The sequence below is a fragment of the Drosophila subpulchrella genome, chromosome 2L (assembly GCF_014743375.2).
Source record: "Drosophila subpulchrella strain 33 F10 #4 breed RU33 chromosome 2L, RU_Dsub_v1.1 Primary Assembly, whole genome shotgun sequence".
NCBI lineage: Eukaryota > Metazoa > Arthropoda > Insecta > Diptera > Drosophilidae > Drosophila > Drosophila subpulchrella.
Window position 1 is genome coordinate 21,428,266 of NC_050610.1, and position 27,882 is coordinate 21,456,147.

Consider the following 27,882-nt stretch of genomic DNA (forward strand, 5'->3'; position numbering starts at 1 on the left):
TTCCTTTTCTTATTAATTTTTCCCATTACAAATCCGACTTAACTAATTAAATTATAATCCTCGATGGCAAATCTAATTTGATTAGTACACATGGTATATAAAGGCTGTATCTTCCTTAAGTTTTGAAATGCGGTCCAAATGAAGTTTCTATGTAAGTGAAAATATATGTCCTCTAAAAACTTTAATTAAAATATATTTTTCACAGATCTGATATTTTTGGCCACGTCAGTGACTGGCCGATTCACAGATGATTTTTACAAACAGTTGGCCAAGGACAATGCCAACAAGAATCTTATTTCTTCGCCTCTTTCTGTCGGTATTGCCTTGAGTATGGTCTACATAGGAGCTGGGGGAAAGACAGCCCAAGAAATGAGGAGCGTCTTGAAATTGCCCGCGGATAAAAGGGAAGTTGCTCGTAAATACAAGGCATTTGCGACAAGTCTCGAAGGTCGCGAGAAGGTAGCCATCCTCGATATAGCCAACCGTATATACGTTAACGGGCTCTATACTATAGTTCCGGAGTTCAATCAAGTGGTCAAAGCCTCCTTTAAGGTCGGGGCGGAGGCTATCAACGTAAATGATCCTAATAAAGCCGCTTTGATCATCAATAAGTGGGTGAACGATCAGACGCGCAGCAGGATCAAAACCATTGTTACGGGTCAAGATATAACTTCAGATCTGGTTATGATTCTCTTAAATGCAATTTACTTCAAAGGCCAGTGGCAGTACGAATTCGACCCTAAAAGGACCAAACAGGCCGATTTTCGAACTGCCGACAAAAAAACCGTTCCTGTCCAGATGATGTTTAAATTTGACTCATTTAGAGCTGGATATATTCAGGAATTGGATGCCAAAGTGATCGAGCTTCCTTACCGGAACTCAAGCCTCTCCATGCTCATCTTTTTGCCGGAAAAAGTCGATGGTTTGCCAGAATTGGAGAGAAAGATCGCAGGCTTCTCCCAATGGCTTCCAGAGGTGAATGTGAATTTAAAGCTGCCGAAGTTTAAAATCGAACTCACTTCAGAGCTAGAGGATATTCTAAAGACGGTGGGTATGGCCTGATTTGTATGAGGTCACTTTTATAATTTAAACCTACAGATGGGCATAAGAGATGCATTTGAACCCTCAGCGGATTTTAAGGGTCTAGTAAGAGCGAGAGGAGTCAGGATCAGCAAAGTCAGGCACAAGGCCTTCATTGAGGTTAACGAGGAGGGCGCCGAGGCAGCAGCTGTTACAGGTACTATTGGTTTGTTTAGTGGATATATTCATTACAAATATCATCTATTTCGCAGCTGTAATAATGACTGCGCATTGCGCAGGATGCGGGCCTCCGCCTCCAATGGAGTTTAACGCCGATCATCCGTTTGCCTACGTCATTCGCGATAAAGACACCATTTATTTTCAGGGGCACTTCGTAGGACCAGAAGAATAAAGTAAATGGAAGGAGACGCAAAGAGTGCTTACTCCGTTAATCAAATTATAAATATAAAGACTTTCCTTTCCCTTAAAAAATGTGAGCTTATTGGTAAAAGTTAGATATTGTTGAAAGTTTTTGCGGAAAATAAATGAAGACATAATGTCACTGTTTTGACGAACAAGAAAAACTCAGATTTGTAGCTATTTCCGGAACTGCTGCAACTGTAACGCTTCCAATCAAGTCCTAACTCTGCCCAAAACGACCTTCGATGAATAGCTTCCTCACCTTAACTACACTACCTTCGGTACTCTCTAATTAACCCCAGGATTTAAATGTTTCAGAAGTATTATTGTAAGCCAAAGGAGTTGTGGAGTGGTACAATTGTATACACTGATATATAAAGAGGTATTACTTATATAGTCCCGATTTTTTTTTTATATTTATAAGAACAACTTTTATAATAGGATTCAAAACTAGATGTTACCCTGGGAATGTGTAAATCTATTTTAGAGCTTAAAATGTAATATTTTATTATTTAAAATTGTAATTTTCATGCTAGGTTGCGCTGTTAATTGTTATTCTCTGCATGTTGGTTTTCAACTTAGTTACAATCCATCTGATGACCCGTCATGAAGGTATACCTTTTGTTGGTAGCCGTTGCAATTAGTCTGGTTCTTATAGAAAGTGTCAAGCGCAGGAGTAAGATTTAACTAGATTTTGGGTGATTCGATCAAAAGATCTATCGATTTCCGATCTTCCAGCCAAGAACAGCAACTGCCTGGTAAAAAACAAGTACATGCACGAACGGAATTGTAGAGGCCCTCGTCGAGTCTATTACACCTTCCACCGAGTGCTATTCGATTGCATACAGGTAGCCGTATTCCAAGATTTGATCAAGACCACTATTTGTCCAGCTCTTGACTCTTTAAGGTGACGACCAACTGCCGGCAGATCTACAGGAGAAACGAGTACAAAACCATGAAGCTATGCCAAGATGACTGCCATTACCACATGGACCCCCCATATGCAGCACCGATCGGAAAACAGACCACTACTACAGCTGGGGAAGGGGCAACCACTGGAGAAGGGGGTGAGGAGGCGGCCACAGAGGCAGGGGAGGGAGGAGGGGAAGGGGAAGGGGAGGCTCCCGCAGAAAGGACAATGAGAAGAAGGGCGAAGCCGCCCCATCGGAAGATCCATCAACGGAGTAGAAAACTGAAACACTAAGAATATCCACCAACAGCGAGGATGAAAGACTATTTTAAACAGATTTCGGAACTACAGCTATGATCCCCAGCTAAATTGAAATGGATAATGGTTAATCTAAATTATCTTAGATTTAATAAAAAATAAAACCATAAATATAGTTTTTCGTTATTTTATTCGGACGACAGGAAGGATACAAAAAGATGGATGTACTAGATATAGTTTGTAGGGTCGAAAACGATTTGTTTTAGCTCTTACATGTTTTGTATAAACACAATATAACCTGTACTTAACGAGTATGTTCTTGAACCTTTTAAAATTTCAAGCAAAACCAAATTTTAAAGTCGAAAATGATAGTCTTGATAATATTTGTTCATCACTTTTGCTTTTCTTAATAATTTTTAAAGTAAAGTCCATTAAGTAATCCGTTTTAACTAATTAAAGTATTATCCTCGATGGCAAATTTAATTTGATTAGTACACATGGTATATATATGCTGTATCTTTCCTTAGTTTTGAACAGCGGTCCGAATGAAGTTTCTATGTAAGTGATAAAAAGTCTTTTAAAAACTTTAATTAAAATATATTTTTCACAGATCTGATATAAAGACAATGCCAACAAGAATCTTATATCTTAAAGACAGCCCAAGAAATGAAGGACGTTTTGATTCATCCCACGGATAAAACGGAAGTGGCTCGTTAATACAAGGAGTTAGTGAAATGGCTCGAAGTTCGCAAGAAAGGAGCAATTAGCGATCTCGCCAATCAATTTCCAATCAATATATCTAGGAAAGGAGATTTAAATTCAATTCTAAAAGTAGTTTAAATTTTATTTTCCCCAAAAAATGATATAACACTTATATAAATAACACCCACATCCCTACATTTAAATTAATTGCATGCCATTCAAGTGCCCATAACTGCTTTGCAGCCACAAATCATCTTTATCAGCGACTGTTATAACAATTACATCGCATACAAATCGCAACGAGTTCATCAATTAGGTTTATATAGCACATATTATATAGTTTCGGGTGCAAACAAATTTCGGGAGATCGAGAGATCAAATACCAGCGACACGCTAAACACAAACAATACCATGTCGCGAGGGCAATTAAAAATGGCTGGCCATAATACTTCGTAATGCCGTCATTTAGAGCGGTCTAATGGATGGGCCTCTGGTCAGTGGTGGTTCAGCAATCAATTGAGCCGAACGATCACTGATCACAGCAGCCAAATACCGCTTAATGCGCAAATAATTGTGGATATCGGAGAAACGGGGCTACCGAGAGTTCCATATAAATAGGGGCTGGTCTAGGCAGGAGTTCCAAAGTTCATCCAAAACTACGACGGTACAGAATGCTGCGAGAGATCTGCTTTTTCCTGCTCATCTGTGTGGCCCTTGAGGCTGCCTTGGCTTGCGTAAGTACTTCGTTTCAGGATTAAAATGGGTCCTAACCTCTGGATATATACATCATGTGTATACCCCCTAGAATGGCTACAAGGCCAAGCTGGTGAAGATGGAGAACTGTGCTGGCGAGGATGCCATCATGACGGTGGGCAGCGACTTTAACATAAAGCTGAACAAGAAGTGCGAGCTGGTTCCCTCGGGCTGCATTAGCAACAAACCCTTCGGCACCGCCGTGGCCAAGTTCAAGGTTCAGAAGGACGGCATCGTCATGAAGGAGGGCAAGATCGACCTGTGCGCCGCCATCGACCAGGCCTCCACCGAGGGCAAGGACATGCTGAAGCTCTTCGGAGCCCCCTCCTCCTGCCCGGTGGCCGAGGAGAAGGTCTGCGCCAACGAACACACCGTGGATCTCAGCAAGTACAAGGCCATGTTGGGCATGGCCCGCGGTCACCTGATCATCGATTCGGAGGTCAAGCATGACACCGTAAGTGGTTATATATATACCAAAAAAAAACAAAAAAGAAAGTTAGCTTCGGCAAGCCGAAGTTTGTATACCCTTGCAGTTATAATTATTAAATTTAATTCGAAATTTTGAAAAATACAAAAAATTATATCCCCAGTAGTATAAAATAATAGTCAAAAAACACCGAAGTTATAATTTGTTTCATATTATTTCCCTACCAATTTTCCGATCGTTCCTATGGCAGCTATATGATATAGTCGTCCGATTTTGATAAAATTAAATTCGAAATTCAGAACTAATTAAAAAATGTTATTTCCAAGCGTAGGAGGTTATATGTTAAAAAACAGCAAAGATATAATTTTAAAAAAAGTTTTTCCGATTATTCCTATGGGAGCTATAAGATATAGTTGTCCGATCCGTCTGGTTCCGACTTATATACTACCTTTAAAATAAGTAAGACTTAAATCATAATACTCTCTGCAAGGGTATAAAATACCAAATACCAAAAGGTTAAAAAAGCTAGCCACAGTGGTATTTTTCAGTATTTTTGTGGGTTGTTTCATAGGAATATTATATTGTATTTTAATTTCTTAACCCCCTTCCTCTTGTTTCTTCCAGGGCAAATCCTGCTTCCATGCCGAAATCGAACTCACCAAGAACTAAGTGTGAAATCAGACACGAGTCCTATGTTTTATTTTACGAGTCTTGCAAATCTTGTAGTTGTAAGTACAAATGCAATCAAAACTGGTAATGAGGTGCACACAAAAAATAAATATTCAAAGAATACCGAACAAATTTATGCTGCTTGAATTTACAATAGCAAAATATAGTTTTGAAAAAAAATGCTCTTAAGGTTCTGTGCTTCGTCTTCAAAGTGTATCACTCATACGTACTGTTGCCTTTGATCAAAGGTTTATTTTGATCTAGATGGCGTAGAATACAACCAAACTTTTGTTTGGTCTCCCTTAATTAAACAATTATTCAAGCGGATTAAATCAGTTGACAAGGTGAGAAATGATATCAAAATTCTAACTGACATACGTGTGCGTATGACCAATTTATATGGTAAATTAAAGACCACTTGGGCGTTAATTCAACTGAGCAAATATCTTTTAGTTTATGTATACATTTTTTGCAAAAAGTTTCAATTTTTCGAACCACCCTAAAGTTATAGAAGGCAACTTGGCATAAGGTAACTTTTTTCTAAAGGATAGGAAATTTGTTTATTTATTAAGAAATTGGTGAACGGATTGAGGTGTATCCAATAATCGACTCTTTGGCATTCTGTCCGTCCCTGATGACTAACTTTGTTTTTCTGGTCCTACGAAGTGCCCCTGAAAGTAAATGGTGTTCTCATCGCGAATGACGTAGGCAAACGGATGATCGGCATTAAACTCCAAAGTAGGCGGGGGCCCGCATCCTGCGCAAATTGACGGCACTTTAATAGCTGAGGATTAAATGATATGTTGCACAGGATGTAATGAAAGTAATAAGCCAATAGTACCTGTAAGAGCTGCTGCCTCGGCACCCTCTTCGTTAACCTCAATGAAGGCCTTGTGTATGACTCTGCTGATCCTGGCTCCTGATGATTTAACCAGTCCTCCAAAATCAGCAGCACTAGTAAATGCATCTCGTATGCCCATCTATAGTAAATTATAAAAGTGACCCCATAAAAATCAGGTCTGACTCACCGTCGCAAGAATACCCTTTAGCTCTGAGGAAAATTCGATTTTGAACTTTGGCAACTTTAAATGCACATTCATATTTGATAGCCTTATGGAGAAGCCAGCGATTTTCTGCTCCAATTCTGGCAAGCCATCGACTTTTTCCGGCAAAAAGATGACCATCGAGAGGCTTGAGTTCCGGTAAGGAAGATCGATCACTTTGGCATCCAATTCCTGAATATATCCAGCTCTAAATGAGTCAAATTTAAACATCATCTGGACAGGAACGGTTTTTTTGTCGGCAGTTCGAAAAACGGCATGCTTGGTCCTTTTAGGGTCGAATTCGTACTGCCACTAGCCTTTGAAGTAAATTGCATTCAAGAGAATCATAACCAGATCTGATGTTATATCTTTATCCGAAACAATGGTTTTGATCCTGCTGCGCGTCTGATCGTTCACCCACTTATTGATGATCAAAGCGGCTTTACTAGGATTATTTACGTTGATAGCCTCCGCCTCGACCTTAAAGGAGGCTTTGACCACTTGATTGTACTCCGGAACTATAGTATAGCGCCCGTTAACGTATATACGGTTGGCTATATCGAGGATGGCTACCTTCTCGCGACCTTCGAGACTTGTCGCAAATGCCTTGTATTTACGAGCAACTTCCCTTTTATCCGCGGGCAATTTCAAGACGCTCCCCATTTCTTGGGCTGTCTTTCCCGCAGCTCCTATGTAGACCATACTCAAGGCAATACCGACAGAAAGAGGCGACGAAATAAGATTCTTGTTGGCATTGTCTCTGGCCAACTGTTTGTATAAATCATCTGTGAATCGGCCAGTCACTGACGTGGCCAAAAATATCAGATCTGTGAAAAATATATTTTAATTAAAGTTTTTAGAGTACATTTATTTTTCACTTACATAGAAACTTCATTTGGACTGCATTTCAAAACTTAAGGAAGATACAGCCTATATATACCATGTGTACTAATCAAATTAGATTTGCCATCGATGATTATAATTTAATTAGTTAAGTCGGATTAATAATGGGAAAAATTAATAAGAAAAGGAAAAATGGTGAAAAAAATACTATCCCTTTAGAAATTTATTTATATCTTAAAATAGCAGACCCTTTTTTTCTTCGATGTCTATGTAATCCAATTGATTAGTTATAAAATTTAAAATTTGGTTTTGCTTGAGATTTTAAAAGGTTTAAGAACATTTCAGAATACTCGTTGAGTGCAGGTTATATTATAAAAAAGCATGTAACAGCGAGAACAACTTGTTTTCGACCCTATAAACTATATCTAGTACATAAATCTTTTAATATCCCTTCTGCCGTCCTGATTGAAGAACATAAAAAATTACATTATTGGTCTATATCAGACCAGGCTGACTTTTTAAGATCCATTTCAATTTAGCTAGGGACAATTGTACCACTTCACAACTCCTTTGGCTTACAATAATACTTCTGAAACATTTAAATCCTAGGGTTAATCCGAAAGTACCGAACGTAGTGTAGCTAAGGCAGAGTTAGGATTTGATTGGAAGCGCTACAGCTACAACAGTTCCGGGAATAGCTACATATCTAAGTTTTTCTCATTCGTCAAAACAGAACCATTACGTCTTCATTTACAGGCCCCAAAAATGTTCAACAATATCTCGCTTTTAGCAATAAGCTCACATTTTTTAAGGGAAAGGAAAGACTTTATATTTATAAATTGGTTAACAAAGTAAGCACTATTTGCGTCTCCTTACATTTACTTTATTATTCTGGTTTTACGAAGTGTCCCTGAAAGTAAATGGTGTCTTTATCGCGAATGATGTAGGCAAACGGATGATCGGCGTTAAACTGGAAAGGAGGCAGGGGTCCGCATCCCATGCACTGCCTAACCATCTTGACAGCTGCGAAATATATGATATTTGTAAGGAAACTAATCCTTTTAACAAACCAAAAGTACCTGTAACAGCTGCTGCCTCGGCGCCCTCTTCGTTAACCTCAATGAAGGCCTTGTGCCTGACTTGGCTGATCCTGACTCCTGACGCCCTGGGTCCTACTAGACCCTTAAAATCCGCTGTGGGTTTAAATGCATCTCTTATGCCCATCTGTAGGTTTAAATTATAAAAGTGACCTCATACAAATCAGGCCATACCCACCTTCTGGAGAATATCCCCTAGCTCTGAAGTGAGTTCGATTTTAAACTTCGGCAGCTTTAAGTTCACATTCACCTTTGGAAGCCGTCGGGAGAAGCCTGCGATCTTTCTCTCCAATTCTGCCAAACCATCGACTTTTTCCGGCAAAAAGATGACCATGGAGAGGCTTGAGTTCCGATAAGGAAGCTCAATCACTTTGGCACCCAGGTTGATAATATATCCCGCCTTAAATGCGCCCGATAGCGACATCATCTGGACAGGAACGGTTTTTTTGTCGGCAGTTCGAAAATCGGCCTGTTTGGTCCTTTTAGGGTCGAATTCGTACTGCCACTGGCCTTTGAAGTAAATTGCATTCAAGAGAATCATAACCAGATCTGAAGTTATATCTTTATCCGAAACAATGGTTTTGATCCTGCTGCTCGTCTGATCGTTCACCCAGTCATTGATAATCGAAGCGGCCCTATTAGGATCATAAACGTTGATAGCCTTCGCTTCGGCATTAAAGGTCCATTTGACCACTTCATTGAACAAAGGATTTATAGTAAAGTGCCTGTTTACGTATATACGGTTGGCTATAACGAGGATGGCCACCCTCTCCCGACCTTCGAGACTTGTCAGAAATTCCCAGTATTTATGATGCACTGCCGCTTTATGCTCAGGCAATTTCAAGACGCTCCTCATTTCTTGGGCTGTCTTTCCCCCAGCTCCTATGTAGACCATACCCAAGGCAATATCGACGGAAAGAGGCGACGAAATAAGATTCTTGTTGGCATTGTCTCTGGCCAACTGTTGGTATAAATCATCTGTGAATCGACCAGTCACTGACGTGGCCAATAATATCAGACCTGTGGAAAAATTAATGAGATTTTAAAAAGGCGAAAATTTGGTACTTACATAGAAACTTCATTTCGACCGCTGGTTAAAGCTAAGAAGATAGGACAATCTAGCGATTATATATACCTTGTTCACTAATCGAATTAGATTTGCCATCGAGGATTATAATATAATTGGTTCAGTCGGATTACATAATGTGAAGAGTAACAGTTACGTAAGAAAAGCAAAATAAAGATACATAGATCTGTCAGTTTTTAGGCAAAAAAGTCTTTCAGTTTTAAAGCTATCGTGATGAAACCTTCCCAAAACTTTCACTTTTTTATACTGCAGGTAGTATATATGTTGGAACGAGCCGGATCAGACAACAATATCCTCCGATAGGTACAATCAAAAAAACAGTTTTATAAAAATGTAAAGAAATTATTATTTCGGTGTTTTAATATTTCAGAATTTCAAATTAAATTTGAAAAACGGAACAATATAACAAATAGAAACGACCTGAAAGGGTATATACACTTCTGCTTGCCGAAAATAAAATTAAAAATAAAGTAAATTCCTTAACAGCTCTTAAATACCGACTTCCAATAGATATTAAAAGAAAATGTCACGGCTATATTAGTAATTTCTATTTATATATCAGTGTATACAGTTGTAACATTCCACAAAACTCTCGGCTTACAAATATACTTCTGAAACATTTAAAACTTAAGGTTAGTCCGATACGAGTAGCGAAGGTAGTGTAGTTAAGGTAAGGAAGCTGTTCATCGAAGACCGTCTTGGGCAGAGTGAGGATTTGGGTGGAAGCGCCACAGCTTCAGCAGATTCCGGAAAAGCTATAGTCGAACTCGGAGTTCTTCTCGTTCAGCCGACCCAGATACTGCGAGTGCTTGATCCCAAAGCTGTAGGCGGGCACATGGGAGAGGTTTATCTATTGGTAAAAAGATCACAAAAAGATTGAAATCAAACACGATTAAGAACTGCACTGATTAATGGCATTTAATCCCAATAATTTTCTTAATCTCAAATATTGTCGAAGGGCTTGTCCGCCCGATTCTCCAACAGAAAGCGAACACACCGTTGCGGAACTGTGACCGGCAGGGGTTTCTTGAGATACGGGGAGTGAAGGATGCCAAAGGATATCGCCGGAGGCGAACGCTTCTCCCAGTACTGTGGGTGAATCAGGTGGTGGTCAAATCCATATCATCTATGAAGATATCTCCCAAACCCACATAAAAATACAGAAATGGAATTTGTCTTGCAAAAAAGGGCAGACTATAAGCCTTTTTATGAAAAATTCCATTTCTAAACTGTAACATAAAAACCTTTAGAGATGTTTAGCTTACTTGAAAATCTTGTATCTTAATATTCTTTGAAAACTTTACAGAACTAAAAAATGTGTTGATGTGGGACCTAATCTTAAGGAATTTGTAGGATTTTATAGGGCTTACGGGAATGTATTTCCATAACTATTAGTAGAATAGTAATATGAATATGTTCCTTATTTTAAGCACTTCGTATACTTTTAAATCAAGTATGGTTTTCTTTATTTAAGTATTCTAAGGAAACTTTTCAGAATTTAAGTATTTGTTAAAAATGGAACCAGGTTTCAGGAATGTACTTGTATAACATTTTGAGAGGCTTACAGAAATGTATTACCACAAAAAAATGCATTTAAGAACCTTTTCTGTTATATATTCCATATATGATGTGCAAACATACCCCTTAATGATCTATTTCTTATTTTAAATACTTATTAAACTTTCAAGATATTTTTAAAAACTTTTCAGAAGCAAAGTAAGAGGTATTACTTAGTTTTAAAGGTACATATTAATGTACTCTCGGGCTCCCCCAAACTTACCTTCTCCGGACAGTGGGCTCCGGGTCCGGGCTTCGAGTCCTCGCTGCCCATCTTGTATTTGCCGCGCATCGAGTAGACCGGTGGCTTCGGCTTGACCACCGTGTACTCGCCATCGTAGTATCCGGGTCCGGGGAAGATCATCACCGGGATCAGCGGAGGCTTCTCGCGACCCGTAATCGTATACGCCGGAGCCGAGCGAATCTTGCCCTCCTTGCTGCTGCCCATGACGGTGGGTATTTTGTAGACGTTAGGAGCTGTCAATGATCGGGAAATCGGTTTAATTTAAAAGTTAAAACAAAGGTTAGTCGGGGGTTAATTCATTGGTTTGTCTCTTGGGCTGGTGTTTGAATGCTTCGGGTTAGTTTCGGGTTGGATTTGGGTGATCTTGACATGATGTGCCTGCAAATAAACACACGAAACGGAAACGGCGGACAACAACAATATGAGAGCTTTACGCACAGTTAACGCTTTAAAGAGTAAGTTAAGGTGATGTTTAAATAAAATACTTAGATTATTGTATGCCAAATTCACAAGAAAATGTTGTAACATAGATTTTAACACCATTAGCTTAATAACATTTCTTATTAACTCATGAAATTACTCATACGACTAGTATTTCCTATCGTAGCTGATATTTTTGAATAGATTCTGTTCTGCAAAATAGCTAATACAATCTTAGTTATTTCGAGCATTTTGTGTATATACACGTCTTAACATTTATTTTAATTCAGATTATTTGATTTTAAATGAAATATGTGGGCAAGGGCAACACTGCGTATGAGTAATATTTTTTAAAATATTTATACGAAAGTCATATTATAAAGGAATTACAATCATTATTATGTAAATTATTATTAATTTAATGGAAGAAAACAATATATACTTTGTATTTTTTCTCTATCTTAAAATCACTTTACTCTTTTAAACGTTCCCCGTCCGAAGTCACTCCGGGTTACCTGATAATCTTCTCCTGCACGCTGCTGGCCTCCACAGCGTACTTGACCGTCTGCATCCTCGAGGATTGGCCGCTGGTCACGATGGCCCCATCTGTACGCACCACCCTCTGGTGGCTCTCGGCCGCCGCCTTGGTGGCACTGGCATCCGACTTACCACTGGTCACCACTTTCAGGTCACCACTCTCCTGCTGCCCGTGGGCCACCTGCTGCATCGTGTAGGCCTCGATCTTCGAGTGCTTCACATGGCCATTGCTCAGTGGTGCCGGTGGTGCGGACTTAAGCTCTTTGTGGGTGCCATTCACCTGCTTGGTGGTCTGTTTTTCCAACAACTCCGGCTGCTCCACTCCATTGACAAAGGTTCTAGTGGTGGTGGTTGTGGTGGTAGTTGTGGTGCTGTTGCCACCAGCATTGTTGGTGGTTGTGGTGGTGCATTCCGCATTGTTGCGTACTGTGCGGAAGTTTTTTTTTGTAATTTAAAAAATAATAATAGTGAAAAACTAATAAATAAAGTGGTGCAAAGGCATTTATATAGAAAGCACTATATATTTTACAAAACAGCGAAAGCGTTTCAAGTGTGTTTGATTTTAACAACATTTATTTGGAAACTACTCCAACTTTACTACCTATATAAGAAGAAAGACGATTAAAACTTGGTGTTTTAAAAATGAAATAAGCTTTAGTGACTTCAATATATACCCTTAATATGTGTAAGTTATACCAAGTCTTGGAATTCCTGCGAAAGATTTTTTCTAAAAAAACCAAACTTGTATTCAAGGTTAAGCTCTGTAAACTAACATAAACTTATAAATTTGCCTTTAAAACCAACAATTTTGAAAAATAATTTGATAACTTCTTATAAGTTATTGTTTTCTGATCTAAAATAGTTCAATCAAACAATGATTTTTTAGTCTGTTGTTTCTGCAGTGGTTTCTTTTGATCCTGAAGTTTATTCTTCATGTGCTGATCCCTCTGTGGTTGATTCTTCATTTGCTGATCCCTCTGTTGTTGATTCTTCAGTTGTTGATGAGGCCTCATCCTTATTTGCATCTGTATCTGTACTATCTGCATATTCTGTAGCAGTTGTAGTGGTGGTGGTGGTGGTAGTGGTAGTAGTGGTTGTTCTTCTCGTAATTTCAGGACCCGGTGGATTTACAGGAGCTTGTCCATGCGACCAAATCAGTTTCGAACCCTGTTGCCAAGGTTTTTTCGGGAGTTGCCTAAAGTAATAGCAGTCATCTTGGCATGACTTTTCCGTGTGGTACTCATTTCTCCTGTTTACCTTCGTACACTTGGTATATACCTTAAAATAGGGGAAATCTTCACGGGCTATGACTTTGATTTAGAGAGTTTAAGTACCGGTACACAATCTAAGAGCGTTCGTGAAAAGGTATAAAACGATCTAAGAGGTCCCTTACAGACCTTCATCCTGTTTTTCACCATACAGTTGCCGTTATACGCTGGAAGAACGTAAGTCGGTAGTGTTCTGATTGGCAACGATCTTACTAATTTAGCTTACACATGCGCCTCATGCCGAGTGCAGGAATCAAAATAACAGCGAAAATGGTCCAACCTAGTATTAACTTCATGGTGGTTTACAAAAGAGACTGTTGCCTCTCAAAGTTATCATTTGAATTGCAAAAAATTCCAATTAACCACGCTTTCTGCCATGAAAATTATAATAATCGAGTTATTTACTCTTACTTTTATATTGTTTGAATCTGAATCGTCTTACTTAAAAATATTACTATACCCTACCAAATTGATAACGTAAAAATGGTATAATCACCTATCCTCAACTTGAAAATGTATTTTCTTTCTAGTTTCTGAATAAACGTTCTTAAATTCAAGAAGAAAGTACTCTTAACTTGGTTTTTCAAGAAGAAGGTAATCTCCATTTTGTGTTTCGTAAGTAAAAAGTATTGCAAAGTTGATAACAAAAATTCAAGATCAATGGTCAAAAAGTTCTTGATATCAAGACGAAAGTGTTCTTGAATGGATTTTTCGAGAGGAAGCAATCCTAGTATCCTTGAATTTGAATTTTGGAACGGAAGTAATTACTTAATTTTAAGAATTTAAGATTGAATCGACTTACTTCTTCCCTAAGAACGAGGGATTGGTTTTTTCTGAGTGTATAGAAATATCATGTTAAGTTTTTACACTAACTTTAAGTAAAACACTTGAAACACTTTAAAAAGTAAGCTAGCGATGACATAATGGATGGGTGATCTTGTGGACTCTTACCGGGACTGGCCAGGCGGCGTTCGCGTCTTTGGACAATGCGATCTTCGATGTAGACGCCCCTGGGTTCTAGTGATTGGTGTGTATTTACAGAGGATCGAAACGGATGAGAGCATGGCCAGAAAACCAAGGAATGTGTGCGAGCAAAAACATGGAACAGAAAAGAACAACAAACACAAAAACAGATCATACACAACCGGAGGGAGGAGTTCGGAGCGTCCGGCACCAGAAAAGCGGAAGTGGGTGGGTGTCACCTACCTGGAAGCGAAGCAGTTGGCACTGTCTTTAGGCCAAAACTATAGGCTGGCGAGCTATCCAGCTTGCACTGCTCGGGATGATAGTGACCGGGGGCTAAAAGGTTCGGGTAAACATGCAATACACAACAGCAACATGCAACACATGGATAATCAAAGTGGAAGCCACTATTTACCTGGGGCATCGGTGGTCACGCGGATGTCCGACTTGGTGCCAAAGCTGTAGGCGGGTGTGGAGTGCAGTGAGTGCTTCTCCGGCTCATAAGCAGAGGGTGCTGCAAATGGTACTGATGCTGGTTAGGAGGGCTCTCTAATCTTGGGATGCAGTTTTTCAGCAGGGGAAGAGATCTGATAACTTGCCTGGCGTGTCCGAGATGCGTTCCCTTCCCAGTCGCATGCCAAAGGTGAACGCCGGCGTGCTGTCCACCTGGCACTGCTCCGGATGGTAGTCACAGGGAGCCGGGGTCTGGCTCACGTGCTCGGCGGCGGGACGACCTGCAATTGTGTAGGCGGGTGTATGGTCGTGGCGAACTCTCTCGGGGGCGTAGTCGCATGGCGCAGGATGATGGTGCTCCGTTTTGGGGTCATGTTTGCCGCCAAAGCTGAATGCAGGTGCTCGGTCCAGTCGCACCTTCTCGGGGCTGTAGTCCCCAGGTGCCGGCGTGTCATTGGTGACCCTAGGATCATGCTTTCCCGCCATTGTAAAGGCTGGATTGTGATCTTGTCGAACCTTCTCCGGAGAGTAGTCTCCCGGAGCGGGAGTCTCACAGGGCTTATAGAGATCATGACGTCCGGCGAAGGAAAAGGCGGGGTTGTGATCTTGTCTAACCTTCTCTGGATGATAGTCCCCAGGAGCTGGGGTATTGTTTTCCACCTTCGGATCGTTCTTACTACCAAAGGTATAAGCTGGAGTATGATCTAAGCGAACCTTCTCTGGGCAGTAATCTCCAGGAGCTGGAGTGCCATTTGTAAGCTTTTCGATGTGTCTGCTAGTCATTGAGAAGGCGGGATTATGATCCTGTCTAGTTTTTTCGGGATAGTAGGCCCCTGGAGCGGGAGTGTCACTGGGTTTGTGAAGATCATGACGGCCAGCGAAAGTAAAGGCTGGATTGTGATCTTGCCTAACTTTCTCAGGATGATAGTCACCAGGAGCTGGGGTATGGTTTTCTATTTTGGGATCATTTTTCCCAGCAAACGTATAGGAGGGTGTATGATCTAGACGACACTTTTCGGGACTATAGTCACCAGGGGCAGGAGTATCATTAGAGATCTTAGGATCATGTTTGCCAGCCATCGAGAATGCAGGGTTATGATCTTGTCGGACTTTTTCCGGAGAATATGCTCCAGGAGCGGGAGTTTCGCTGGGTTTGTGAAGATCATGACGGCCAGCGAAAGAAAAGGCTGGAATGTGATCTTGCCTAACTTTCTCGGGATGATAATCACCTGGAGCTGGTGTATTGTTCTCTATTTTAGGATCGTTTTTGCCACCAAAAGTGTAGGCAGGTGTGTGATCTAATCTTACTTTTTCAGGATAGTAGTCACCAGGAGCTGGTGTTCCATTTGTAAGCTTTTCAATATGTTTTCCAGCCATAGAAAAGGCTGGGTTATGATCTTGGCGAACTTTCTCGGGTGAATAGGCACCAGGGGCGGGGGTATCACTTGGTTTTTGAAGATCATGACGGCCAGCGAAAGTAAAGGCTGGAATGTGATCTTGCCTAACTTTCTCAGGATGATAATCACCTGGAGCTGGGGTATGGTTTTCAATTTTGGGATCGTTTTTTCCACCAAAAGTGTAGGCAGGTGTGTGGTCTAATCTAACCTTTTCAGGATAGTAGTCACCAGGAGCTGGTGTTCCATTTGTAAGCTTTTCAATATGTTTTCCAGCCATTGAAAAGGCTGGGTTATGATCTTGGCGAACTTTCTCGGGGGAATAGGCACCAGGGGCGGGGGTATCACTTGGTTTATGGAGATCATGACGTCCGGCGACGGAGAAGGCGGGGTTGTGATCTTGTCTAACCTTTTCTGGATGATAGTCCCCAGGAGCTGGGGTATTGTTCTCCACCTTCGGATCGTTCTTACTACCAAAGCTGTAAGCTGGAGTATGATCGAGGCGAACCTTCTCTGGGCAGTAATCTCCTGGAGCTGGAGTGCCATTTGTAAGCTTTTCGATGTGTTTGCCAGCCATTGAGAAGGCGGGATTATGATCCTGTCTAGTTTTTTCAGGGTAGTAGGCCCCTGGAGCGGGAGTTTCGCTGGGTTTGTGAAGATCATGACGGCCAGCGAAAGTAAAGGCTGGAGTGTGATCTTGCCTAACTTTCTCAGGATGATAGTCACCAGGAGCTGGAGTATGGTTTTCAATTTTGGGATCGTTTTTGCCACCAAAAGTGTAGGCAGGTGTGTGGTCTAATCTAACTTTTTCAGGATAGTAGTCACCAGGAGCTGGTGTACCATTGGTTATCTTATCGATATGTTTGCCACCCATTGTAAAGGCAGGATTGTGATCTTGACGAACCTTCTCGGGGGAATAGGCACCAGGGGCAGGAGTATCACTGGGTTTTTGAAGATCATACCGACCAGCAAAGGTGAAGGCGGGATTGTGATCTTGCCTAACTTTCTCGGGATGATAGTCACCAGGAGCTGGGGTATGGTTTTCTATTTTGGGGTCGTTTTTGCCACCAAAAGTGTAGGCAGGTGTGTGATCTAATCGAACTTTTTCTGGGCTGTAGTCACCAGGTGCTGGTGTACCATTTGTTATCTTATCGATATGTTTGCCAGCCATTGTAAAGGCAGGATTGTGATCTTGACGAACTTTCTCGGGGGAATAGGCACCAGGGGCAGGAGTATCACTAGGATTTTGAAGATCATACCGACCAGCAAAGGTGAAGGCGGGATTGTGATCTTGCCTAACTTTCTCGGGATGATAATCACCTGGAGCTGGTGTATTGTTCTCTATTTTAGGATCGTTTTTGCCACCAAAAGTGTAGGCAGGTGTGTGGTCTAATCTAACTTTTTCAGGATAGTAGTCACCAGGAGCTGGTGTACCATTTGTTATCTTATCGATATGTTTGCCAGCCATTGAAAAGGCAGGATTGTGATCCTGCCGAACCTTCTCGGGGGAATAGGCTCCGGGGGCAGGAGTTTCACTTGGTTTTTGAAGATCATACCGACCAGCAAAGGTGAAGGCGGGATTGTGGTCCTGCCTTACCTTCTCAGGATGATAGTCTCCTGGAGCGGGGGTATTGTTTTCCACCTTCGGATCGTTCTTACTACCAAAGCTATAAGCAGGTGTGTGATCTAGTCTAACCTTTTCGGGACTGTAGTCCCCTGGGGCAGGGGTACCATTAGGAATCTTCTGATCGTACTTTCCACCCATCGAGAAAGCAGGATTGTGATCTTGCCTTACTTTCTCCGGAGAGTAAGCTCCTGGAGCAGGAGTCTCACTGGGTTTGTGGAGGTCGTGGCGACCAGCAAAGGAATACGCAGGATTATGATCCTGCCTGACCTTTTCGGGGTGATAATCCCCAGGGGCTGGAGTGTTGTTCTCTACTTTCGGATCGTTCTTCACCCCAAAACTATAGGCGGGAGTGTGATCTAATCTAACCTTCTCGGGACAGTAGTCACCAGGAGCTGGTGTTTCGCTTGTAATCTTCTGGATATACTTTCCAGCCATGGAGAAAGCTGGATTGTGGTCTTGACGAACTTTCTCGGGGGAATAGGCACCTGGGGCAGGAGTTTCACTGGGCTTCTGAAGATCATGACGACCGGCAAAGGTGAAGGCGGGATTGTGATCCTGCCGGACTTTCTCCGTATCATAGGCGCCGGGTGCTGGAGTGTCGCTAGTCTTGTGCAATTCGTGGCGACCGGCGAATGAGAAAGCGGGATTGTGATCGTGCCGGACTTTTTCGGGGCAGTAGTCGCCCGGTGCCGGAGTGGAGCTCTCGAGTCGCTGCTCGTGCTTACCGCCGAAGGTGAAGGCCGGCGTTCGGTCGTTGCGGTACTTTTCCGGGGCATACGAACCGGGCGCCGGGGTCTCGCTGACGGACCTCGTTTCCGGGCGTCCGGAGAGGGTGAAGGCGGGCGTGTGGTCCATCCGCACCTTCTCGGGATTGTAGGTGCCCGGCGCGGGCGTGTCGCTGGACTTGGCGAGGTCCACGCGGTGGCCAAAGCTGAAGGCAGGCGTCCTGCTCAGCACGCACTTCTCGGGTTCGTATGCTCCGGGGGCTGCAAGAGAGTGATGGAGGTGGAAAAGTTGAGGGTGGTGGGGTACGTACTCTTAAACTACTTGTAAACTCTATAAGCATGAACAAGAAACAGTTCTGATGAAGATTGATTGAGTGTATATAACTCGATTGCAAAGGGTTCTTCAACTGCTACAATAGTTGTAAATGAATTCTTAAATGAAATGCTTTAAAACATTTGATAAGTATACTTATTGAATGGTGATAAATGAAATCTTATTATAATAATACAATGGTTTCTGATTAAATCTTAAATAAAATGGTTTAAAACATATGATAAGTATAACCATTGTATTATTATAATCTCAACTGTAATGCCTTAAAGCATATGATAGGTAATAATACAAGATTTAAATATTTTAGAAAATACTTTTTGGAAGAAATCTAATACTTGGTACCAGACTTCGGAATCTACGTGAGCTACTTTTTTTAACATAATACTTTTAGTGAAAATTGATTGGTTACAAATGTTGTTATTTACAAATTAACTACATTAAACCTTAATATATTTATGGTCTATTACCAAAAATTTCTAATCAGTCAAATATAGCGGGAAAATAGATGCTAGATACAAGTTTGACTTAATAGATAACATTATTTTAGTATGATACTAATCAGCTCAGATATCATTTCAACACTATGCATGCAAGAAATATACATACAGTGCTGATGCAATGTGATATGTAGTGCAACATCTTGATAGGTAGTACAATATCTGCTAATAACTCACCAGGAGTACAATCGACAACGTCTTGGGAGGCCTTTCCTGCGATTGAGTAAGCGGGTGTAGAGTGTAGTCGCGACTTTTCGGGGCTGTAGGCGCCGGGTGCTGTCGAAAACATGTATATGTGTTCTCAAAGCCAATTAACTACTTTTCGAAAAGCCAAACCATCCTTACCTGGAGTGTCGCTGACCTGAATGTGTTTGGTTTTCAAGCCGAAGCTGTAGGCGGGATTGTGTTCTTGGACAACCTGCTCGGGTTTATAAGTGCCCGGCGCTGATAAAAGTGCAAGAGTTGTGAAAGCATAAAGCGACTATCAACTATAATCTCTGGGTATTCTATTACCAACCTGGCGTATAATCTGGTCTCTGTTCGTGGTGTTTGATGCCAAAACTGAACTCCGGCGTCTTGTTGAGCTTCACCTTTTCGGGACAATAGGCGCCAGGAGCTGCGGATTGGATGGATATCAGAATTAGGTTTCCAGGGGGGCTTTAGGGATTCAGGGTTTCAAAACGGGAAGCGCAACAATTCTATAGATACTGTCCAATTGGGTTGGCTTGAGCTTAAGCTTAGTGCCTCGATTGGGGGTAGCAGATAGTTACAGTTAAAGATACAATTACAGTTACAGATATAGTTACTTGGGGGTTTTTTTCTGGAATATTACCTGGTGTGCCCTGATCGTGTTCGATTTTAGTTCGTCTACCGAAAGTGTAGCGTGGCGCATTCTTTTTTGATTGCGTGACCTTTTCAGGGCAATAGCTATTCGGAGCTGTTAGTGTTAATAAAACATAAAAATTGGTACGGCCATTGTTTTAGTCTACTCGAATCAAAACTAGAGTTCTACACTAGGTGGTCTACGACTAAAGTGGGTGAGTTGGGTGGTTGTTGAAAGATACACATTATTAGTTCGGGAATTAGTAATGAGGTGGGTTTGAATTGGGCTAGTTATTGTACTAGAGATATTAGAGAGCGGAGCTAGACCAACACCAACAGACAGTTACAGACAGTTAGTTGGGTTACCTGGATTGTTAACAAAGTACACGTTAACCTTAATGCGAAAGGAGTATCGTGGGGCTCGCCGCTTGACGACATCAAGTGGCACCACTTGATAATGGTTGGGACCTGAGTTTCGATTTTGCCATGGCAATCATTCATTAAAAGAGAAAAAACGTTTCAAATTAAAATCAAATCAGGCAACAAAAATACCACACACAAAATTACTGAAACACTAAAGTAACACATATACAAATAACACTGTGGAGTAAGGAAAATAGCAGCTGGGAATTGGTATAAAACTAATCACTAACAAAAATATTTATCACAAATTAAGAACCAGATGTTCCCGTTTCCTTTTCATTAAAATTCTGTTATCGGAAGTATTTAATGGGTTTCTAAAGAATTAACTTGTATGATTCACTTTGAGTTAAGATCAAAAACAAAGTGGGCGGTCTAATAAAGACATCGCCAATTACTCCTACGTCATTTTTGATCTATATTGGGAAACTAAAGAAAGTTAAGAGAAGGAAATAAAAAATACATCTAATAAATCTACTTTAAACGGGTACAAAGAAGCTTACCAAAAATAGAGATACCAATTTCTAGAAGTTTATAAACCGAAAAGATCAAATTTTAAATATCTTTTTACCAATTTAATACTTTTAAAATGTAAAATGCAATATATACAACTTTAAATAATTCAGATATAATTGTGGACTTCTAAGATAAGAAAGAAAATAATACCAAATAGGAAAGAAACATTCACGCACATTACAGAGTGTCATAACTACGATCGATTCTAAAGAATATCCAAAGATACAAAGATACAGGATAAGATTGCGAGAGCGAAAGTATCTACTACTACTCTAGCTACTGAGATAGAAAGTGGGAGAAAGTGGAAGAAAGGGGGGCGGTAGCAACTTACGCGAAGATACGACTGGCATGGGTTCGGATTAGTTAATGAGTTCGCTTCTATATACAATGATGCTCCATGATTGATTGATGATTTCCTTGATCCGCGCATGCAACAACAACAGCAGCCCGAAACAACACCGAATTCAACGCTAAATTCAAATTCAACTTCAAATTCAAATTCAAATCCAACTCCAAAATCCAAGTCCAAAACACCATTCAAACACCAGGAGGAAAAAGTCTGAAACTCACCTGGAATCTGGAAGGTCTTCAAGGCGGCCGGTCGTTGGCCAAAGGTGTATTTGGGTGTGGCATCGATCACCGCCTTGGCAGCCGGTACCACATCGTACTCGCCGGGTCCGGGGTTGGAGAAGCGGGTCAGTTCCTTGGGGCGACTCTGCAGAGTGGCTGCTCGGGGATAATCACGACCCTTCGCCCTCATACCTGTCACATTGTATTGCGCTGGACCAGGTCCAGAGGTGGCATACTTTCCGCCCAATTTGTGACCAAAGGAGTACGAGGGAGCAGCCTTCTTCTTCGAATCCGGAACTTTGCTACCTATTTAGAATTTATCAAACTTTAGTGTTACAGGCCCTTAATAGAATCTATTGGTAATATCTTATAACTGCACCTTAAGATAAAATTTAAGTTTAACAATACTTTATAATAAGTATCTTAATAAAACAATAAATATATTAAATGCATATTATTTAAAATATTATTGAATATTTTTTACTGGATAACATAATAAAATATAAAATATTTTATATCGTTATTTTGATGGTATTAAAGATCACAAAAGCCAGTCTATGAAAACTGGGATAGTCTTTAAACTTATATAAGTTATATGACAATATAATATATATAATATAATAAATATATATATATATAATAGATATATATATAATATAATAATATATATAATATAATAAATATGCTCGCTTCATTTATGGAGTTATACATAAATGGTTTTTCAATAAGGATCATTCTAACATACATATCTTTTATTTGGTTGGGATCAATAGATGTGATTACAAAACCAAGAACAAATTAGGGTTAGGGTTTTAATTAATGTATAATGATTAGATTATATTATAGTAAGCCTTAAACTTACCGATCAACGTCGGAAGCTGTACGGTGGCTGGACCTGGATTGGTAGTTTCGGCTGCAATCCTACCGATTCGGACCGTTGGAGTCCAAGGACGCTGCTCCACATTGCCGCCCATGTTTATTGGACGAATCTTACGGACGCGGGCGCAGGGTCCCTGATCCTTGTTCTTTCTCGAAAAGTATACCTAATAAAATAAAAATGCAATGAGCTGATCAATCCTTCAGGGGTTAGTCCAATCAAGGCACCTGGTTCATCTTGCTGTCTTAAGTTGTAAAGGTATTAAATTTGGGGATCTTACTCCCCATAAATATAAACTCAAATTTTCCTTAGCTCCCCCAGCGATGACGTTTACACATGTGAGTGGGCGATAGACTTACTATCCTATACTGAAATCTATAGTTCGACCCCCAAATTTGGGTAACCTAATAATCCAAATTCCGCCCTACTCCAAACTGCCAGTCGATGACACAAAAATCAATCGTCTGGGCTCTGGGTGTTGTTTCGAATTTTCTGGGCCAATTCCGTGGGGCGGCTAATGGCTGGGCGTGTGGGCTTTCTATATACTATATACCCACGAAAGAAAGTCGCGGGGGGCGGTGGGTAAGAGAAGGGGGCGTGTCGTGTGGCGGCAGTCACTCTTTTTTTTTCTCTGCAGTGGCTGTTGCTCAGCAGTATTTGTTGCAGGTTGTTTCTTTTCGAGCCGCGGATTTGTTGCGCCGCGTGAAAGACAAACAATGGCAATAACTTTGCGGTAGGCTCGGCAGTCTAAGTTGACAGTGGCGGGGGTTGAAAGGGGTTTTTATGGGGGTTTGTCTACCAAATATAGTCTTAAAGAACTACAATTTGTTCAATAATTTTGCTTAAAGGCTCACAAGTTTATTTTATATTAGGAGTTATAGCCTATAAAATACTAAAATTAATAAATATGGTTTCAAAATATTTTTATTTTACTTATAAGCTGCTATATAATAAAGTAAACGATTAAAACATGTTGAATAATTCAAAAACATTTATAATTTTTCAAAAAAAATTTCAAATGTATTTAATTTAAAAACCAAATTTTAAAATAGGCAAAAACATTCAATGTATATATATATTTTAATATTTTTATTAGCAAGATTTTAAAATTCCGGATGATATACCTATCTTTATGCATAAATAAAATATAAAACGAAATAGTAAAAGCATTAACAATTAAAATCTATCAAATTTTTAATATTCTTAATAGAAAGGTTTGAAAAAAAAGAGATGGGGATTGCTTAAATGTATCTATCTGTATGTATCTGACTCACTAAGCCTTAACCAAAAAAAAAGAAAACAAAGTGAAATAATTCCAGGGAAAACTTTATGATACATATGCTTACTCTCCAGCCATAACAAAAGAAATAATAAAAATGTTTCCAGCTAGTGAAGAGTTGCATATAATAAACATTTTAATGAGAACCCCCCTCAACAGCATTTCTATTCCGAAAACCGGCTGCCCTGGGAGACGACCTTCTTTTCACAGCTCAGCACACGGAACCCAAAGTGTTGAACATCGACAGGCGGGCAGACCTATTGGAAAACAGACGGTGCCGGCTGGTATCAGGAGTTACGAACCATCTGGGAGTGTAATCGATATGGGGTTGGATTTAAAATAGAGGGTCTCTGAGATTTTGGGGGTTCCACAGGTACAATACACATAAAGACGGGGCCTGGTCAACAAGGTTGCGCCCCGAATCGAAACGAAACGATGTATGCTAAGTGCTAATGTTGCCCATTTTGTGGGGCATGTAAGCCAACAAAACGATTACTTTTAATGACTTATGGCCGACAATTGCATGACGGACAAGGAAGGCAGACCCAAAACTAAAACTAAAACCCAAACCGAAACAAAAACAAACCCAAACTCGCAGAAGAAAAGCGAAGCGTGCCACTTCTTTTGGCCGTGAAAATTCGCCAGCCTGTGTAAATAATTACAACTATGTTAGGGGGCGTGGTCTGGCTGTTAACAGGGCCAATAAAGCCGTCGCTCTCCTGCCAAGAAGGAACTTTGTTTTTATTTTTTCGCCGCCTGCCGCACTTGTTACTTGCCACTTTCGACTCCTGACCTCGCATGCAATTCAAAATCGAGAAAAAAAAACATTGTTCTGTTTGCAAGGCAGTCATCAGCCGGTCTTATATGGCAACTCTTACATCACCATCATGAGGTTGGAAAGCCCACACGCCAAAACACCATGTTCAATTGCTGTTCGAGGCCAAGATCAGCTAAGAAAACTGAAAATCTAGCGGATGAATCACGGCCGGCAACTGAGCCAACAGAAGTCAGACATCTGTCAGACAATGGATCTTGAACCCCTATCTACCCACAGATACTTGCATTGAAAAAGATTACTATACTTATCGAAATAAAGATCAATACTATGAAGACTTTAATGGTAAAATGAATAATGTTTTGGTAAAATATTTAAAAAATATAAAACTTTATTTTAGCGCACCATACTTAATAAGTTAACAATAATATACCACATCAAATGATATGAGAATTTGTTTGTCTTTATCTTTAGGATTGGGTACACCATTAATTTCCAATACCAAGTAATATGTTAAGTAGATAGAATTCATTATTTTGGCCCACAATACTAAACAAATAAACAATAATGTATAACATATGACCACTGAGATTATAAATTCAAAGATATGTTTTAAAGAATATTCCATGCAGAACTGCAACCTTCTTTTTGATTTAAGATATATCTATAAGACCGGGTATACCACTGTTTTCCAATACCATGACTTTCCTTAGATCACCTTTCCTCACATTCGATTATAACAACATGATATCATATTTCTAGAAACCTTGTGATTTTTTCCCAAGTGCATTCCTAATTGAATAAAGTTTGGGGCGCCCGGCTAAGAGGTCGCATTCAATCAAGTTAATAGAGCGCTAGCTCATGCAATAAATTAGCATGTGGCGATCAGATTTCAGTAATCAAATTATAGATGGTGATGCTCGATTATTTATGCCCGGGGGTCAGCGTGAAAACCGGCTATAGAGCAAAGCCCCAACGCCCACTCACCTGACTTTCAATCTCCCTCTTTCTCTCTACAAATTTGTATTTGCACTTTTTTTTATAAACAAACCTTGGGTTCCATGATTAGTTACAGAGACACTGATTGCGAGAGACTTTGCCATTTTTCAGCATTATCTTTATGACCTTCAGTGATTTGTATGTGGTTCCTTATTTTTATTTGATTTAAATTGGTATTCACACAATTGACCCGACTGTGAACCCGTGACGACAACAACAAATTTAGCACACGTCAGCTTTTATTTGTGATATCAACTTCAAAAATATAAATAAACACGCAAGACCCAGATGATATGAAAAGGGAAGTACCCTGTTGAAAGTTTTAGAAAATATTGGATAGTAAGTAATACCATTTTTAATGTTATACTAATATTTAAGAAGATTTTGATGCTTTTTTAAGAAGATTTTAAAATAAATTTAGTAATCGTAATTAAAATACATTTAACTGCGCGTGAAAAAAACTTTCTTTCATTAAAAAATTTTAAAAAGAAAGAAAACACATTAAAATCAATTGAGTGATCTTATAAAGGTTATACCCCCTTGCAAACCCTATATGGGGTATCTCTATCTGACATGATCAACAATCACTCACTAAAAACGTTTTTATTTTCTTTTGACTTCATTTCACGCTCTCCAAATGGCGAATTAAATATGAGCTCATTCCCAAAAATTAGACAATTTCCAGCCGTCCATCTCAGGGGCTTTTACGCCCAAATACGGCGGCAGTCGTTTCCTTTAGCCCACATTGAGTTGTCCGAAAAAGCCAGTTCGGAATTGGGTTTCCAGACGGCAGAACGACCCACGCAGAGCCCCAAACTCCATGACTCCGCGATCTATACTATACTATACTATGTATCTATAGCCATAATTCGTGTGCTGTCTCAATTAAGTATTGACTTTTTCGCCTTAGACATTGGTGGTGTGTATAAGTTTAATTAACAGCGAACAAGTGAGCAGCCGGCAAAAGCCCAAAAAAATCAAAAACAAGGGGGAAAAAGAAAAACATGAGAATCATAGCCAAAACATTTACGAACCAAACTGAACTCTAAAGTCTGATATGAAAACAGCAAAACAGACTGACGTCAGCTGTGTGAACTAGTTTGCGATCTCCAAATCTAATTAAGTTGCTCAACATTCTGCAGCGAACGTGTTCTGCCTCTTAAAAAAACCAAGAGAAAGCTGGGAAATGAGGCGGGAAAAATTGGCAAACCTTCTCCGAACAACTGGAACTCGGTTCTCAAGACAAAGCACTATGAAAATTGCCAAATGGCTTGTAATAGTTACCACGACTCTTTGTGGTAGATTTAATGGGACAATCGCTTCCGCTCCGGCGATCTCCGGGAACCTGAGATCATAATTTTGCATATTGAAATACATAAATACCTGTTGGATCATTTTATAAATATTTATTTAGCGATTACTGCATTTTCCCAGCCCCTTTCTTTATTTTGTTATTTTTTGTGTGTGTGGTTAACGCTTTTTTGTGTTGTGCCTGCCATAATCAGTGACTTTGAAAAATGAGCTGAGCCGAGTCGACCCGTCGACCGGTTATTAGAGCTGATGTCATGGGCGCTTTGGGGGGTACGAGTACCAGGCAGACATAGAGGTATCCGACTTCGCCAAGAACTGCGGAAGGGTTACATCTATGCCAACAAGTGACATCAATACGAGAGAGTGTCTCATTGACTAAACAATGGGAGGAGCGCTGAGGATTTGGGGGCGGAACAGCTGACTGGTTAGTGGATAGTGGGGTTAAGCCTTAACCCCTGGCTGTAGCCCTATGCCACCAGGAAATGCCAATAGTCAGACAGTCAATGAACTTTTGGGTCGGGTCGGGTCAGCACGCAATCCACTGGCTGTTCGGGTTTCGAGGGGGGGAGGATACCTCAGTCATGGTTAACGCCTACTCCAGTTTTTATCCTTACCGTAGGCTAGTTCTTCGATTGGCAGTATCTCGTCCTGGATGGTTTTGATTTCCTTAACTTTCTTTTGCACAGTAAAAAACTTCACCTTATCGCGGATTTGATAACTTCGCTGGCTTAAAGTCCTTTCTAGGATTTCTTGTGATTTTCGGGGGTTTTTCAAAACATCTGTTCACTCGGCAAGATTTAGCTATTTTCGTTGTTATTGTAGTTGGTTTCGTGGCTGATTTATTATTTCGTTGATTCGTTCGTTGATTGGGTTCAAGTGACAGCTGCTTTTGAGTGTCGTTCTGTGACTCGCGTTTGAAGTCTATTGGAACTGTGGGTTTTCAAAACAAATAACACTTTGCTGATTTATTCTAGACGATTGGCCGCCGTGAGCTGGGATAATATTATATTATAGGTGAGAGAGCTAGAACCGCACTCGAGGGCTGTCGAACAGAAACTGAGGCAC

The 27,882-nt window shown here is 40.4% G+C and overlaps 8 protein-coding genes across 17 annotated transcripts; 3 read left to right on the forward strand and 5 right to left on the reverse strand.

The window, feature by feature from the left end:
* Positions 1-82: 82 nt before the first annotated feature.
* LOC119546526 (serine protease inhibitor 42Dd-like) lies at positions 83-1,512 on the forward strand. The gene is made up of 4 exons (XM_037852863.1): positions 83-151; positions 206-1,047; positions 1,099-1,237; positions 1,293-1,512. The coding sequence occupies exons 1-4, from the start codon at positions 139-141 to the stop codon at positions 1,430-1,432; spliced, it is 1,134 nt and encodes a 377-aa protein (XP_037708791.1). The 5' UTR covers positions 83-138; the 3' UTR covers positions 1,433-1,512.
* Positions 1,513-2,031: 519 nt separating this feature from the next.
* On the forward strand, positions 2,032-2,783 carry LOC119548021. Its single transcript, XM_037855092.1, has 3 exons — positions 2,032-2,116; positions 2,179-2,288; positions 2,348-2,783. The coding sequence occupies exons 1-3, from the start codon at positions 2,047-2,049 to the stop codon at positions 2,642-2,644; spliced, it is 477 nt and encodes a 158-aa protein (XP_037711020.1). The 5' UTR covers positions 2,032-2,046; the 3' UTR covers positions 2,645-2,783.
* A 1,070-nt stretch (positions 2,784-3,853) lies between these two features.
* LOC119547263 lies at positions 3,854-5,291 on the forward strand. Its single transcript, XM_037854044.1, has 3 exons — positions 3,854-4,044; positions 4,116-4,517; positions 5,115-5,291. The coding sequence occupies exons 1-3, from the start codon at positions 3,982-3,984 to the stop codon at positions 5,157-5,159; spliced, it is 510 nt and encodes a 169-aa protein (XP_037709972.1). The 5' UTR covers positions 3,854-3,981; the 3' UTR covers positions 5,160-5,291.
* Positions 5,292-5,731: 440 nt separating this feature from the next.
* LOC119548663 (serine protease inhibitor 42Dd-like) lies at positions 5,732-7,236 on the reverse strand. Its single transcript, XM_037856092.1, is given in 4 exon segments — positions 5,732-5,943; positions 6,001-6,139; positions 6,188-7,029; positions 7,085-7,236. Coding segments are annotated over 4 exon segments (1,140 nt in total). The 5' UTR covers positions 7,098-7,236; the 3' UTR covers positions 5,732-5,797.
* Positions 7,237-7,906: 670 nt separating this feature from the next.
* Positions 7,907-9,336, reverse strand: LOC119548664 (serine protease inhibitor 42Dd-like). Its single transcript, XM_037856093.1, has 4 exons — positions 9,212-9,336; positions 8,321-9,162; positions 8,125-8,269; positions 7,907-8,068 (listed from the first exon to the last, which is right to left on the reverse strand). Exons 1-4 carry the CDS (start codon positions 9,222-9,224, stop codon positions 7,932-7,934), a joined length of 1,137 nt encoding a protein of 378 aa, XP_037712021.1. The 5' UTR covers positions 9,225-9,336; the 3' UTR covers positions 7,907-7,931.
* Positions 9,337-9,965: 629 nt separating this feature from the next.
* Positions 9,966-11,234, reverse strand: LOC119546366 (outer dense fiber protein 3-like protein 2). Its single transcript, XM_037852595.1, has 3 exons — positions 11,010-11,234; positions 10,227-10,318; positions 9,966-10,050 (listed from the first exon to the last, which is right to left on the reverse strand). Exons 1-3 carry the CDS (start codon positions 11,232-11,234, stop codon positions 9,966-9,968), a joined length of 402 nt encoding a protein of 133 aa, XP_037708523.1.
* LOC119548662 lies at positions 11,121-27,859 on the reverse strand. 10 transcript variants are annotated; one of them, XM_037856084.1, is made up of 14 exons: positions 27,432-27,859; positions 22,439-22,619; positions 21,577-21,882; positions 20,437-20,538; positions 20,081-20,185; positions 19,766-19,864; positions 19,594-19,692; positions 19,426-19,524; positions 14,818-18,678; positions 14,634-14,732; positions 14,462-14,554; positions 14,207-14,272; positions 11,966-12,413; positions 11,121-11,263 (listed from the first exon to the last, which is right to left on the reverse strand). In XM_037856084.1, the coding sequence occupies exons 2-14, from the start codon at positions 22,548-22,550 to the stop codon at positions 11,257-11,259; spliced, it is 5,496 nt and encodes a 1,831-aa protein (XP_037712012.1). In that variant the 5' UTR covers positions 22,551-22,619; positions 27,432-27,859; the 3' UTR covers positions 11,121-11,256. The 10 variants fall into 10 exon arrangements, with proteins under 10 accessions (XP_037712012.1, XP_037712010.1, XP_037712013.1 ...); XM_037856082.1 differs by lacking the exon at positions 27,432-27,859 and adding an exon at positions 22,681-22,828; XM_037856085.1 differs by lacking the exons at positions 20,437-20,538; positions 27,432-27,859 and adding an exon at positions 22,681-22,828.
* Positions 12,448-14,166, reverse strand: LOC119548665. Its single transcript, XM_037856094.1, has 3 exons — positions 13,482-14,166; positions 13,322-13,422; positions 12,448-13,265 (listed from the first exon to the last, which is right to left on the reverse strand). Exons 1-3 carry the CDS (start codon positions 13,549-13,551, stop codon positions 12,912-12,914), a joined length of 525 nt encoding a protein of 174 aa, XP_037712022.1. The 5' UTR covers positions 13,552-14,166; the 3' UTR covers positions 12,448-12,911.
* Positions 27,860-27,882: the final 23 nt, after the last annotated feature.